This window comes from Diceros bicornis, chromosome 29, assembly GCF_020826845.1.
Source record: "Diceros bicornis minor isolate mBicDic1 chromosome 29, mDicBic1.mat.cur, whole genome shotgun sequence".
In the NCBI taxonomy this organism is placed as follows: domain Eukaryota; kingdom Metazoa; phylum Chordata; class Mammalia; order Perissodactyla; family Rhinocerotidae; genus Diceros; species Diceros bicornis.
The window spans coordinates 34,936,141-34,952,132 of record NC_080768.1 but is presented as its reverse complement, the minus strand read 5'-3'; the positions used below and the strand labels follow the sequence as shown (position 1 = coordinate 34,952,132).

General features: G+C 37.3%; 1 protein-coding gene across 4 annotated transcripts in view; it reads left to right on the top strand.

Annotated features, from left to right (window-relative positions):
• NSD3 (nuclear receptor binding SET domain protein 3) overlaps nt 1-15,992 on the top strand; it is a 100,591-nt gene that overhangs the window by 25,367 nt on the left and 59,232 nt on the right. For all 4 annotated transcript variants that reach the window (XM_058525234.1, XM_058525233.1, XM_058525232.1 and 1 more), the window contains exon 2: nt 9,264-9,982. In XM_058525234.1, coding sequence (XP_058381217.1) covers nt 9,308-9,982 — 675 coding nt within the window. In that variant the 5' untranslated portion in view covers nt 9,264-9,307. The remainder of the gene's footprint in view (nt 1-9,263; nt 9,983-15,992) is intronic.

The window sequence follows — 15,992 nt, the reverse complement described above, 5'->3', positions numbered from 1 at the left end:
GTAATAGTATTTCCTCAAAAGGGTGTTATGAGAAGTAAAATAATATAAGAAATGTGAAGCATTTAGGATAGTATTGACACATAGTACTCCTCAAATGTGAGCCATTATTATTATTACTTTAGTAATACCCAAAAAATTAAAATATACCATCTTTATCAGGGATTTATTAAGAACAAAGGAGTGAGAATTTTTGGTGACCTGTACTGAGTAGTTTTAAAATTAGTGGGTGAAAAACACCTAACTTCCACATCCTGCCTGTCTTTCATGGCCTGAATGCCTCCTTGCCTAGTGAAGACTGTTCTTCTCAAATGTCGGTTATAATTGTAATGGTAACAATTTAATTCTTAGTCACCTTCTGTTTCACATTGGTCACACTGTTTACTACTATTTTATGAGTCTTGCGCATAAAATCTTATCTTGTCTAGTATACTAAAGAGATTGTAAATGCCTTTAGGTCAGAGATCAGGTTTTTTACAAGTTCTTTGTGCCCAGCATTGCACTAAATGATGATAATAGCCAACAAGTATTGAGCTCTAACTATATGGAAGGCACAGCTCATGGATTAACTCTTAATTCTTGGTAGACAATTATAAGCATCCACAGTTTCTGGATGAGGAAATGGAGATTAAGTTGCTTAAAGTCACATAGCTAACAAGCCTTGGATCTGGGTTTTGAACTAGTAGTTTGATTCTGAGCCTATACTCTCAACCACAGTGCTCACTAGAGAGCCTCCTAATTCTGTAAGGTCTTTCTGTGTGTGTGTGTGTGTGTGTGTGTGTGTGTGTGTGTGTGTGTGAGGAGATCAGTCCTTTGCTAACATCTGCCAATCCTCCTCTTTTTTTGCTGAGGAAGACTGGCCCTGGGCTAACATCCATGCCCATCTTCCTCCACTTTACATGGGAGGCCGCCACAGCCTGGCTTGACAAGTAGTGCGTCGGTGTGCGCCGGGGATCCGAACCAGTGAACCCCAGGCCGCTGCAGTGGAGCGCGCGCACTTAACCGCTTGCGCCACCAGGCCGCCCCAGTAAGGTCTTAACTATTTTTTTTTTTTTGGTCTTAACTATTATATCAATTGGCGTGACTGCTGTTTGAAGGCTGGCTGCCAGACTCCAGTACATATGAAAAATCACATAAAAAGGAATTTAGTGATAGTCCTAAAATATCTTTTTTTAATTATCAAAACTACTTTATTGCATTATTGTATTAGTTGGAGGTATGATACGAAAAAGCATGGCTCTATACACACTTAGACTTTCTAGAAGATATAACAATGTGGACCATGTGGCTTATTTGGTCAGAGTATGGTGTCAAGATTTAATGCAGGCTTTTACCACCTTAAGAAGCTGTAGCTTTTTCTTTTCAATGCTTCTTCCAAACCCTAGCCAAAGTGTTTATTTTTATTTTTTCCCAGCTTTTTACTTTTCAAATTTTTAAACCTTTAGGAAAGGTAAAAGACTATTATAGTCAACACCTGGATTAGCCAATGGTTAACATTTTGCCTCCTTTCTTTTACTCTAGGTATATGTGCTTTTTAAATCCTAAACTATTTGAAAGTTGTGGGTCCCATGACACTTTAAATATATTTCAGCGTGGCTCTGCTAAGAATAAGGACATTCTCTTATATAAACAGAACATTGTTATCATATCCTTGAAAATTAATAGCTCCATTGTTTAATAGCCAGTCCATATTTATACTTCTCAGTTTTCTCCAAAATGTATTTTTCACCTATGTGTGTATGTTTAAATCCAGGATTTAATCAAATGCAGAATTCATGCATTGCATTGGGTTATTAAATCTTGTCTTTTAAAATCTAGAATAGTCTTTCCACCTTTTGTTTGTTTGTTTGTTATTGGCTTTTTTGGAGATCCCAGGCCAGTTGTCTGAGAGAATGTTTCACATTTTGGATTTGTCTGATTGTTTCGTCATTTTGAGATTCAGTTTAAGCATTGGGAAGAATACTTTGGAGATGATGATGTGTTAATGAATCACATCATGAGACACGTGATGCTGGGTTGTCCTGCTTTTGGTAGTGCCATGTTTAATCACTTGTTTAAAATGGTGCCTGCCAGATCTCTCTATTGTACGTATTTCTGTTTGCGATTAGTAAGTAATCTGTGGAGTAACAGCTATCTAACCTGTCATTTCACTTGTCTCATTTTTGCTCAGAAACCCTTAGTGGGTCTCTCTCCATTTCCTAGAATGTAAGAACATTAAGGATGTTCTTTGTTAGATACAGTCGTCCCCCTTATCCACAGGGGATATGTTTCAAGACCCCCAGTGGATGCCTGAAACTGTGGGTAGTACCGAACTCTATATACACTCTCTATATATATGTTTTTTCCTCTACACATGTACCTACGATAAAGTTTATTTATAAATTAGGCACAGTAATAGATTAACAACATTAATAATAAAATAGAACAATTATAACAATATACTGTAATAAAACTACTATAGATCTTAACAACCTCAGCGTATGATTTTTTTCTTTCCTTATTAAGTTGAGAACTTTCACCTTTTCACTTAAAGGAAGCACTTTATGGCTTCTCTTTGGCATATCCGAATTGCTAGCATCACTGCTCTTGGGCTTTGGAGACATTATTAAGTAAAATAAGGGTTACTTGAACACCAGCACTGCAATACCGTGACAGTCGATCCGATAACCAAGACAGCTACTAAGTGATAGAGCGGGTAGTGTATACAGCATGCATACGCTGGACAAAGGGATGATTCACATCTAGACTGGGATGGCGGGAGATTTCATCATGCTACTCAGAACGGCACATAATTTAAAAATTAAGAATTATTTCTGGAATTTTCCAATTAATACAGTTGTGCCACATAATGACATTTCGGTCAACCATGGACTGCATATATACGATGGTGGTCCCATAAGATTAGTACCATATAGCCTAGGTGTGTAGTAGGCTATACCATCAAGGTGTGTGTAAGTACTGTAGGGGAGGAAGCCATTTTCCTCTTCCCTTCTAGGTTCTTTTGAATAGTCTAAGAATTAAATTGACATAAGGCAGATTAACAGGAGAAAAACAAACAAAAGTTTAATAACATTATACATGGGAGAAACCCAGGAAAACCAAGTAATTCACCAAAATGGCCCAGGCCCTCACCTTAAATGCCATCCTTAGCTAAAGACAAAAGAAGATATTGGGGGTGGGGAGAGTCAAGGACTTCAGTGGGAAGGAGGGCAATTCACAGGTAGGTGAAAAGGAACAAATATTTGGAAAACAAGGGTTTGTTTGGCCACACAGAAACAGAAGAACACAGAGGGGAGCCCAACAAACAGGCTTTTCTAGGTCCCTCCCTGTCTACCACCTAGTTCATGTGATGCTAAGGTGAGAGCTCGCTTCCTGAGACAGTGTTTTTTATCTGAATTCTTTTAGGCAGCTAAGGGGAGGTAACAAGAAAAACTTTCTGAGTCTTCTGTGTCTTAAAAATAATCAGCCTAAAATAATCCTCATGTTAAAGAGACACATTTTGGGGTGGGAAATTTTGTTCCTATTCAGTACACTCTATGATGTTCAAACAACCGAAAAATCACCTAACAATGCATTTCTCAGAATATATTCCTATCGATAAGGGATGCATTACTGTATTTTCAGACAGTGGTAACAGAAACTGGGGAAAGCGAAACCGGGGATAAGGGGGAGCTGCTGTATGTGTTTTGCAAATATTTGCTCCCTGCCTATAACTCACTTTTTAATTTTCTTAACTGTGTCTTTTGAAAAGCAAAAGTTTTTAATTTTGAAATCCATTTTATCAGTCTTTTTCTTTCTTAGGTCATGGTGTTTCCTGTTTAAGAAATCTTTGCCAACCCAATGGTATATTTTTTCCCATATTTTATTCTAGAAGTTTTATGGTTTTGACTTTAGTGTTAGATTTGTTAACTAATTTTAGCTGTTTTTTGTGTATAATGTAAAGTAAGGGTTGAGGTTCACTTTTTCCATACAGATATCCAGTCAGTTGTTCCAGCCCCATTTGTTGAAAATACTGTCCTTTCCCATTGAATTACCTTGGCACCTTTGTGGAAGATCAGTTGACCAGATAACTATGGGTGTCAATGTTTTGTTTATTTACTTATTATTATATTTTACAATGAGCATAACGCATTTTTATCAAACAAGGGATTAATGGGTGAGTAAAGTTATGTTGTAGGCTAATATTACCAGAAATCTGGTAGTTAAATGGAGGTATACTAGTTATAAGCCCTTTGAGGACAGGGACTCTTTCATTCCTTTATTAATTAAACAATACTGAGTGTCTAGCATTGTATACGACATACATGGTCCCTGCCCTTATAGAGCATGCAGTCGAGTGAGGGAGACAGACAATAAGAAGGCAAACACATATTTGTATAACATATTATGGTAGGTGCTAAAAAAAACAAAAAACAGGCTTAGTGAGGAGAATGAGCAGGAGACCTCAGAAGGCCTCTTTGAGAGATGACGGGTGTTCAGGTAGCTGGAGCAGCACATGTGAAAATCCTGATTACAAAAGTGAAGTTGACGCATTTGAGAAACTGGAAAGAAGCCTGTATGGCTGGAGTGCAATGCCTGCCGCAGAGAATGTTGGTAGATGACTTTGGAAATGTAAACTGAGGCCTGGCCGTGCAGAAGCTTGCTGGGCATAATAAGTAGTCTGGATTTTATTTGAGTGCAGTGGGAAGGCACTGAAGGTTTTGTTCTTTTGTTTTTGTTTATTTTAGTAAACCATGTATCTAGATCAATAAATATAACTAGCAGCTCAGAAACCTCCCTTATGGCCCCCTTCATAAGCATCTACTGTTCTGACAGCTATCTCCATAGATTTAGTTTTAACTTTATCCTGTTTTTGAACTTTATATAAATGAAATTACACTATATACTACATAAGTGGAATCGTTGTGTCTGGCTTCTTTCACTCAAAATTACATTTGTGAGCGTCATCCATGTTTTTGAGTATAGCAGTGGTTCATTTTCCTTGCTGTATTTTGAGGGCTAGTCACATGATTGGATCAGTTTTTAAAAGGTGACTGGTTTTTATATGGGGAAATAGATTACAGAGAGGCAGGAAAAGAAGCATGGAGACTGGGAAGGTAGCTGTGGAATAGACTAGGTGAGGAGCTTGGACTAGTGTGAAGAGCAAAAGAGATGGAATGAAATAGACAAATGTGAGGTATGTACTTTGGAGGTAAAACTCAGGGAATTTTCTGATAGATTGGATAAGAGTAGGAGTGAGGGAAAGGGATGTACCATGATTCCCAGGTTTCTGGCTTGGGCAGCTGATAGATGGAGGTTTCATTTTTTTCTCATGGGAAGGACACATGTAAGTAAAATAAAAACGAAGAGTTCATCATTAGGTATTCTAAGATGCTTGTGAGATGCAAGAGAAGCTGTCAAACAGGCATTTGGATTATGGGTATGGAGCGTATTGGAAAAAAAGTAGGAAGTTTGGATAGTTTGCAGATTATGAGGCAGCTGCCATGTAAAGAGTACTGTATTAGAGTTAGAAGATCTGAGTTTCACCATTTTATTCAACTTCTATTGGCTATGTGACTAAGGGCGAATCACTTGATCTTTTTGAGTTCCATTTCTTCTCATCTGTAAAATGGGAGTAATACTTTGCTTCATAGTATTAGAAAAAGTGTAACATATGAATGAGGCCACATATTATAGATATTTGTCCCAGTGGATGTTCAGAAAAGTTTGTTCATGCACATACATTTTGGATTGGTAGGAAAAAGACTATGGAAAACCTTGAAAGGCATGTAAGGGACTTGGTATAATATGGAGCTTTAGAGTTTCTTAGTAAGGGAGTAGACTTATCGAAATTTAGTTTTAGGACACATCATCTAACTGCTGTGCAGGAAGGAGTTAAAGGTGAGAAATATCTAGAAAATCAATTGTCATAGTTCAGGATAAGGTGCTGAGGGTGTGGCCTGACATAGATGTAGAGATCAAAGAACAAATCAGAAAGATTTCAAAGGAAGAAAGTACAAGATTTGTTCAGTGACTGATTTTATAGCTTAACAGAGAGGGAAGAATGGATCATCCATGAGCCTGAGGCTTCTAGCCTGGGAAGGTAGAAAAACAGTGGAAGCAGTGACAAATCTGGGGTAGTCTGAAAAGAAGGCTGAGTTAGGGAAAGGACAGTACATTCTGTTTTGAACCTATGACTCTTAAGGTTCTATATGGTTTCTTTGGGTAGTCGGATATTCTCTGGCAGTGAGATATTGTGGAAAAGAACACAGGATTAGAAGTCAAGAGATTGATTCTTTTTCAGGCTTAATCACTAGTTAAACTTTGTAGTCTTGGTAAATTCAGCATTTCAAATATTCAATGTAGTTATCTAAAAAAAATGAAGCTAACACCTGCCTTACAGGATTGTTTTAAGGATCAAATAAGAATGTATATGAAAACGCTCTGTAGTTGTAAACTCTTATATAGTTGTAAGATGGTAATGTTATTTTTCTTCTTAATTCAAACTAAAATGAAATATTTGGTTCTAGGGCTAGAGAAGAGAAGCCGGAAAATACCAAACTTCCTAAAAGTTTGTGTTTGGAACTAAATCAAAAGCATCAGAAACCTTAGTCACTGAATATATATGCCTGAAAACCTCTGTAGACTGTAATTTGGGAGACTAATCTGGAAGCTGAGCTTGTACATGACAGTTATGGGAACCGAAAACACAGGTTCCATCTTGTCAAACGTCAGTATTTAACTTGCCTTCAAGTTGGAAGTTTGAAGAACTTTTGAATTCCACCTGTATAGTTGCCCCATGTGTGTTTACAGAATTTTAGAACATACCTTTCCTGTGTCTGTGAGCTATGCAGTTTTTGCCAATGGTCAAATTAGGGTAATGTTTCAAGTCTTAAGCTATATATAAAGAAATGATTTCTAACATTTATCAGCATTGTCAGTATGGTATACTAATTAGGATCATAGACTCTGAAACCAGAATGCCTGGATCGAATCCCAGCTCTGTCAATTAATGACTAGCCTTATGCCCTTGAGCAAGTCATTTAACCTCTCTGTGCCTCTATTTCCCCATCTGTAATGGGAACTAATATTAATACCTATCTGAAGGTTGTTGGGAGGATTAAATGTAGTACTATACATAAAGCACTTAAGAATGGTTCTTGGCACATACTAGCACTATATTAAGTGTTGTGGTTATTATAGAATAGTTAGTTGTTACTTTGGCAGTGACCAAGGAATAAAGTACACAAACAAAAGAAACATATCTCTCAGAACTTATAGCTGAGGGAAGTGGAAGTGGTATAGTGGGCTTTAGAGTCACTCATGCTTAGATTCTAATCCTAATTCTGCCCCCTTTGCTTTGTGGTTTAAGCAAGCCACCTAACCCCTCTGAAGCTCAGTTTCTTTTACCTGTGAATGAGGAGTCACAATGCCTATCTTGCAGAGTTGTTATGAGGATGAAAGGAGACAATGTGTAAAGTGGTTGGCCCAGAGTAGATGCTGAAAAGATGAGAATGCTCTCTTACACCCCCTCTCCAGTGTACAGCAGTATGGGCAGTTTGATTTCCTGTATGCTCTCGTATTCATTTGTTTGCAATCTTAGAACTTCTAAAATGCTTTACATTTGCTAACAGCAGAATAAACAGCAGCTGTTTAATTGGACACACCTTGAAAAGTGTGTTGTCAGCTTTTGTGTCTCTCTTCCCTTTGCTGTTTTGCGTTACTTGCTTTATCATTATGGTAAATCCCGTTAGAACCAAGATGGTAGACATTATTCATCAGTCATGGAATTGAACTGGGTTGTAGCCTCAGAATCCTTCACAGAATTCCAGGCAGCTACAATTAATTCATCAGACTTGGTACAGTAGTGAATCCTCTCTGCCTTAGAGCTTTCTAGAAGAAATGTTTATGGGATTATCAAAATAATATCTGGACTGTCCACTAATCCTCTGTCTCAAGATGTGGGTTTATCAACCTTATGACAAAGCAGAGTGGTCTTAGAGCATTTCCTAAGAGATACTTATCTATATTATAACATTGTTACATAATGTGGGCATCTTTTAGACACCTTCTAGAGGAGATGCAATAGTTGTAAGAGTATAATACAATGACTATAATGCAAAGATTATAATGCAATAACCCAAGCAAAAGTGTGCATCAGAATCAGCTGGAATGTGGTCTTAAAATATTCATGCTCTAGGCTTCACTATATGTTTATTGAATTAGATTCATCAATAGATGGACCTAGACATGTGCATTTTGTAAAAGTATCCCAGATGATTCTGCTGTATGTACCACTGGTTAAAAACAACTAGATAGTGGCAAGAGTGTAGAGAATCAGGCATCCTCACACACTGTTGGTAGGAATGTAAATTGATATAGTACAGCCTATAAGAACAGTTTCGCAGTATCTATCAAAATTGCACATCTGTCCTATAGAAATACATATATGCACAAAGAAAGTTTCCTGTAGACCTGTTTATAATATCAAATAATTGTGAGCAACTAAATGATTGTCCGTACACAAATGATTAAATACATCATGCTAGATACCACGGTTGTTTACTGTGCAGCCATCTAAAGAACGATATATGTGTGAAAATTATCTGTATGTGCTGATGTAGAAAGATATCTAGGATATATTGTTAGGTTGAATAAGCAAGTCACAGAATAAACCCTATTTAAAAAATTTTGTATGTAAATATGTAGAGAAAGATTTGGAAGAATACCCACCAAAGTGTTTACAGTGGTTATCCGTGACATAAAGGAATGGGAATGATGGAGGGGGAGAGGAATAGGCCTTTTTCCTTTTGTATTTAAAATGTTTGCAATAAGATTTTATTATTTTTGTAATAAGGAAAAGAAACACTGGACAAAACATGAATGATTTAAAGGAAGCTCGTATGGAACCTAATTTGTATGTGTCAGGACACTGCTTATTTTGCAAATACCAGTTTTAACCTGAGACTTACAATCTATAATCTCTAACTTGGGAAACAGAAAGGAATGTCAAAACTATTTTGCATGTTTGCAAAGAAAATAAAATTTTGTTACTAAAGTTATTATGAAAGTAATTGAGAGTTTCAAACAGATAAGCATTTAAGATATAAAGTATTTGCCCTGTGTCAGAATTATATTGGCTATCTGCTTTAAAAATATTTGGTGTCTATGCATAGCTGGATATGAAAATTGGGTTCCGAATATTTTAGTTTAATCCTTTTTCAATTGATTAGCCACTAGCCTGTGAAGATATTAACACCTTTTAATTTTTTCTTTTAAAACTTTAGGCCCGATGAGAGAAAGGGAAAGTTAAGGATGCTGGAGCAGAACAATGGATTTCTCTTTCTCTTTCATGCAAGGGATCATGGGAAACACAATTCAGCAACCACCTCAACTCATTGACTCCGCCAACATCCGTCAGGAGGATGCCTTTGATAACAACAGTGACATTGTTGAAGATGGTGGCCAGACACCATATGAAGCTACCTTGCAGCAAGGCTTTCAGTACCCATCTACAACAGAAGATCTTCCTCCACTCACAAATGGCTATCCACCATCAATCAGCATGTATGAAGCTCAAGCCAAATACCAGTCATATAATCAGTATCCCAATGGGTCAGCCAATGGCTTTGGTGCAGTTAGAAACTTTAGCCCCACTGACTATTACCATTCAGAAATTCCAAACACAAGACCACATGAAATTCTGGAAAAACCTTCTCCTCCACAGCCACCACCTCCTCCTTCGGTACCACAAACTGTGATTCCAAAGAAGACTGGCTCACCTGAAATTAAACTAAAAATAACCAAAACTATCCAGAATGGCAGGGAATTGTTTGAGTCTTCCCTTTGTGGAGACCTTTTAAATGAAGTACAGGCAAGTGAGCACACAAAGTCAAAGCATGAAAGCAGAAAAGAAAAGAGGAAAAAAAGCAACAGGCATGACTCATCTAGATCTGAAGAGCGCAAGTCACACAAAATCCCCAAATTGGAACCAGAGGAACAAAATGTAAGTTGAAACATCTTTTTGAAAAATTTTGTAATATTTCACATTTACTGGAAGTCCAAGAGATATTTTTCAGTTTTTATCTCTTCAAATATAAATACTTCTGATAACTTCTTTCTTCTAATCCCTAGCAAGGAGCATGGGATATTATAATAGGTGCTGAATAAATATTTGTTGAATAAATAAATGGACGTCAGTAGAGTGAAGAAATATTTTTAAAACGTGGCACTTAAGAATCTTGCTTCTTATGTTTCTTTGTCTAATCGCCTCACTTATTTTTATTTGCTTATAATAAACTCCTGGTTTCTGAAGATGAAGAGGAAAGGCAAAGAGAAGGTGGTTAATTATATTGGTTTTTCATTATTTTAGACCAACTTTTGCCCGTAGAGCTTGGATTTAACAGTCATTACTAATGCGTTTGCTACAGAATAACCTGAAGTAATAGTGGAACTCTTTTTATTAAAATCAGAGTTAGTATTCATGTATATTGATTAAAACTTCAGGTAGAGTTTTTATAAAAGTCATTCTTCATAGGTAAGTTAAGATACATGCTGCTGAATTTCTTAATATCTCTGAGGTTTCGGTATGAGTTTTCTTGATAATAGTAGGTATGTAACAAATCAGTTCTAGCTTGAATGGAGAGTTTTTAGTTAGTATTCTAATACATGGTATGAATTGAAGATGTTTCCCAGACATTGATTTGGGAAGAAATGAACAGATATTCTCTGTTCATTTTTGTGACAGTTGTCTGCTTTATATGTGGTATGCCTGAATGAATTAATTTATTATCTTTTATTCAAAGAAATGTTTACCTCTTACCAACTCACCTTTCCCTTGGTACCTAGGTTCCAGTACTTCATACAACTCAGATGGGATCTTTTTCTAGAGTAAAGGTCACACTGGTTCTAGACTCGCACAAGTCCCACCGTGATATTTCAATATGTTTTTCTCATTTTTCTGTAGTTTTCTTATTCATTTAACAAATATATATTGAGTACCTACTGTGTGCTAGACACTTTTCTAAGAATTGAAAGTAGGGCAATGAATGAAAAGTAGAGATGCCAGCTTTCAGGGTGCTTATATTCTAATAAGAGGAGCCAGAAAATACATAGATACATGTTTACACACACAGGTATGCGTATAAGTTCAGATAGTGTTAAGTGCTGTCAAAACTGGTCAATGAGATCAAGAGTAATCAGGGACACTTTAGCTATTCTGGTGTCTTAGTTCTGCATCTGTAAAATGAAAGCTTTAGAACTAAATGGTTTCTGAAATGTTTTTTAATTTCTTATGTCATTTATTAAATGACCCCCACAGAATTTAGCTCACATAATCTCTTATACTGACTATTTATTAAATAAATGAATAAATGGAATGAGAGAGGTTAACTTTTTGCACTCCAGATACGTTCACTGTAGCATTCGTTTCCTAGACCTTCAGTGAAAAGACACATGATGCACCATGACCCTTGGGAATCACAAAAATGCATACAACCTGAATTTGGTTTTAGCCTAGTTCCTGAGAACTGTCTTACTGCCTCATCTTGCTTTTGCTCTAGAGAATCTGGCAAATAGGAGAATATCCAGTTTTACTTATTAGGCTAGACTTTTTGCCTGTATTGATAAACTGAATTAAAAATATATCTCAAAATAGAAATAGGGCTGGAAGCAATTAGAGGCAGGATAAGATAGTCTATGTTTCATATATACTTTTTGCTTTATTGGAATCTAGGGAGACATTCAGTGCAATGATATTTCTAGTAGTCACTTTGCAATGAGATTTTAAAGCCAGTTATGTCTTTGTTGGATATCTGGTATGCCTGGCTCTTTTATATTATTACTTAAACTTTTCAGTTAACTGTTATATCCAGGAATTAGAATAGTTAGATATAATTTAAGAGTTTTAGTTCATTGTCTTTATTAGTAAATCATGTGGGGCCTAATTTAATATTTCATTATTTAGGATCTTACAACACCTTGGGATAAAGGAATGTCAATTTGACTGTATAAATGTAGCAAGTGGCATTGATTGAACTAAATATTACCAAGACCATTGCCTGAAATTTTTGGGGAAAATCCAGGGTTTGTTCTTGTCTCTCCTTCTCCCCTCCGACCCTTTCTTCCTCTTTCCCTCTCTCCCCGCCTCCTCCTCTCTCCCCGCCTCCTTTCTCCCTCCCCCCATCCTTCTCATCCTCTTTCTCTCTCTCTCTCCCCTCCTTTCCTCCTCCTTTTTCTTTCAAAGAAGTAAGGTAAAGGGCTAAGTTGTCGTCTGTTGAATTTTGATTAATTAAAATTTTATCACACCTGGGGCTATTATAAGCCTAAGAGATGGGTGCCATAAAAGTTGTCCTTCATTCTGGTAACAGAACTTTACAGCTAGAACTCCAAGGCTCTTGCCTGTTATTAGTGTCATGCTTTTACTAAGCTATACAGATGACTAGTAATGTGCACGAATTAATCTGCTTTGTAACCTTATATGTTTTTTAATTGAGTTCCCTTAACTTGAACATCTGTTTTACTTCCTTCAGGACAGTTTTATTTTTGGTGTGTTTTATTTTATTTTTATTTATTTTTTTATTTTCTTGTGAGGAAGATCAGCCCTGAGCTAACATCCATGCCAATCCACCTCTTTTTGCTGAGGAAGACCGGCCCTGAGCTAACATCTATTGCCAATCCTCCTCCTTTTTTTTTTTTCCCCCCTTTTTCTCCCCAAAGCCCCAGTAGATAGTTGTATGTCATAGTTGCACATCCTGCTAGTTGCTGTATGTGGGACGCCGCCTCAGCATGGCCGGACAAGCGGTGCATCAGTGCGCGCCCGGGATCCGAACCCGGGCCGCTAGTAGCGGAGCGTGTGCACTTAACCACTAAGCCATGGGGCCAGCCCCCTTTTTAAGTGTTTTAATATTTGATACCCTTCTGCTTCCTGGTTGTCACTAGGGATCCAAGCCCTTGGTGTTTAGCATTGTAGAGGGCTTAGAAGTGAAAGAGAAGCCTGAGTCTGCTGACGCCACTGGACAGCTCCCCTCCCCCAGACACCTTAGGGAATCATATTGAGAACTGTGTGCCTGGAGAAAAAGTTTGAAATGATTGTCCTCAAGCTGGATTTATATTTTATATATATATATATATATATATATATATATATATATATATATATATATATATTTTTTTTTTTTCCTTAAAAGCCCACTCATGGGTTCTTTTTCAAGCAAACAAAATCTTATGTAAATACACTTCAAGATTTCACTCACTACTTTTTTCTTTTTTTTCTTAGTATTTGATCTACAAGTCTTTCCTCCCAATCCTGTGCTGTTTGGCCTTCTAAAGAGTGGCTGTTATTTGGAACAACCTAAGTATATCTTCTCCACAATGAAAATGTGTCCAAACATCTAGGCAGCAGGGGACCTGAGATCACTACTGAAATTGTATATTTTGTAAAGCTGCTTTAGCTGTTTTTCCTCCCACCAAATTAGAAACATGTGGAAATGTTTCTGAACGTCTTCCTTCTTGGCAGGTGTAATGCCTCAGGCATGTGAGTGTAGGCCCTATTCAAACATTGGTCTTCCACTAGCACCTCCGTGGGCTTATCCACTAAGGCTAGTGTCATTAACTCTTAGCTTGCCGTTTTCACTTACAAAAAGCCAAATAACTGGTGCAGACCCATTAGCACTAAGTTAAAGGTCTTATTTGGTTCTCTAGCCTCAGAGTATTAGGTCCTAAAATTCTTAGAAACTGTTCATATGCAAAATGTTCTTTTTGTACAGACTTTTTTAAGATTACTTAAGCAATTATTCTGAAAGTAAAAGAAAAATGCACGAACCATTTATTGTCTTTAAAATTTTCTTTCCACCTTAAATATTGACGTAAGTTTTGGGTTCTTTTAGAGAATATGATTTTGCTTAATGTTTTGAAAATTATTAAAGAGTTTGGAAATCTCCCAGATTTGATGCATATTATTCATCTTAATAAATCTCTTGGGTTTTAATAAAAGTACTAGACCAAATTTTTTTTTTTTTTTTTTTTTTTAGTGAGGAGATCAGCCCTGTGCTAACATCTGCCAATCCTCCTCTTTTTTTGCCGAGGAGGACTGGCCCTGGGCTAACATCTGTGCCCATCTTCCTCCACTTTATATGGGATGCCGCCACAGCATGGCTTGGCAAGCAGTGTGTCGGTGCGCACCCGGGATCCAAACCCGCGAACCTCAGGCCGCCGCAGCGAAGCGCGTGCACTTAACCGCTTGCGCCACCGGGCAGGCCCCCGACCAAATTTTTTTAAAGGAATATTTAGGATAATGTAATTTTATTTTAGCTACGCTCTTAACATATTTTTTTCCTGTTTAGGAAACTTCCTGCGATTCTTTCCTGGAATATAGGTCTTTGTATGTGGAATCAACTAAAAATGTAAAAACGTGTTATATACCCATAAAATCATAAGTTTAAAATTAGGATGACTTGAACACGAAAGAGAGCTAACTCACTGTCATCTTTTTCTCTGATGCTTTCTCTTCCTAAAGCAACACTATTAGTACCAAAAAGTGTATCTTCTGTCCTTACTTGATTTTAATCTCTTTTAAAGCTTATCTATCCTTTGAACAACTGAAGAAAAATGATTTTATACCCAGAAGTATTTTATCCGTTGGCATTTTCTGACTCGTTATTTTTCTTGACTCCTAAGCATTTGACTTCCATTGACTATTTCGTCTTAAAAACTTCCTCCCTTCTTAATTGGTTTTCGTGGTACTATGCTGTCTCTTGGTTTATCCTCTTATCTTTCTTTTGAGCTCAAGTCATAGATCTCTAAATGCCTACTAGATATTTCTGTTTTGCTCACACATTAGCACATTTTACGATGTATATTCCCTTTCTATCATTGCAGCATCCTTATTTGACTTCTTTTTCCTTCTTTTATTTATTTAGTTTTGAAAGCTTAAAATAAATCTTCTTGAGCTTCTTTCTCTCCCTTGCCATTTCTTTCCTTTTAAAATGACTGCGCATGGGCCGGCCCCGTGGCTTAGCGGTTAGGTGTGCGCGCTCTGCTGCTGGCGGCCCGGGTTCGGATCCCGGGCGCGCACCGACACACTGCTTGTCCAGCCATGCTGAGGCCGCGTCCCGCATACAGCGGCTGGAAGGATGTGCAGCTGTGACATACAACTATCTACTGGGGCTTTGGGGAAAAAAATAAAATAAATAAAATCTTTAAAAAAAATAAAATAAAATGACTGAGTAAAAAATTTCAATTCTATGAAAGTGATTTTAATAGTATTTCAAGCCAGCCTGAAGGAAATGTGAACAATCTGGAACAAACCAAAAAATCAAAAAAAGATAATACATTTGAATAATAAAAAGATTTTGAAGGAAATCCTGTCTTTAATCTAGAAAGGGAAAAATGTTAATGGGCTACAGGCCAGCTCTTACAATAATAGGATTCTGTTGTTTGGCAAAGATTAGTCACTCCTTATCTATCTGCCCTCAAAAAGAGTTCTCGAGATCCCTTGCACCCAGACATCATGAAGATTGAACGTGTGGAGGAGGATGACTCGCTTTCTTGGCCACATATGTGCTTCCTGCTGTAGCTCGAGAATGAAAGGCTGAGGTGAAGGCTTAGGCTACATCTGTAGACTGAAATGAAGCTGCCAAATGGGCCGATGCAAATGCGGACAGTATTTCTAAACTGCTGTATCCTTACACTAGTGATCAGGAAAACAATTTTCATTTGAACATAGATTTTTCTTTTCTTGTTCAATGAGTGTGTCCTGTTGGATTAGATATTCATGGTACCCCACAGATGCAGCCAACAGAGCTAGTTTTGTGCCCTTCAACAAATGGCCACTACCTTCCTTCACCTGGGCCATGTCCAGTATTTCCAGAAACCTCCTAAGTAAACAGTCTGCCTTCTGTCTTGCTCCCTCCCAGAATATACTCTACATAACAGCTAACGTGATCTTCTAAAAACATAAATTGGCATGTGTTACTTTATGTATTACTCTACCTAATCCTCTTCAGTGGCTTTTCATT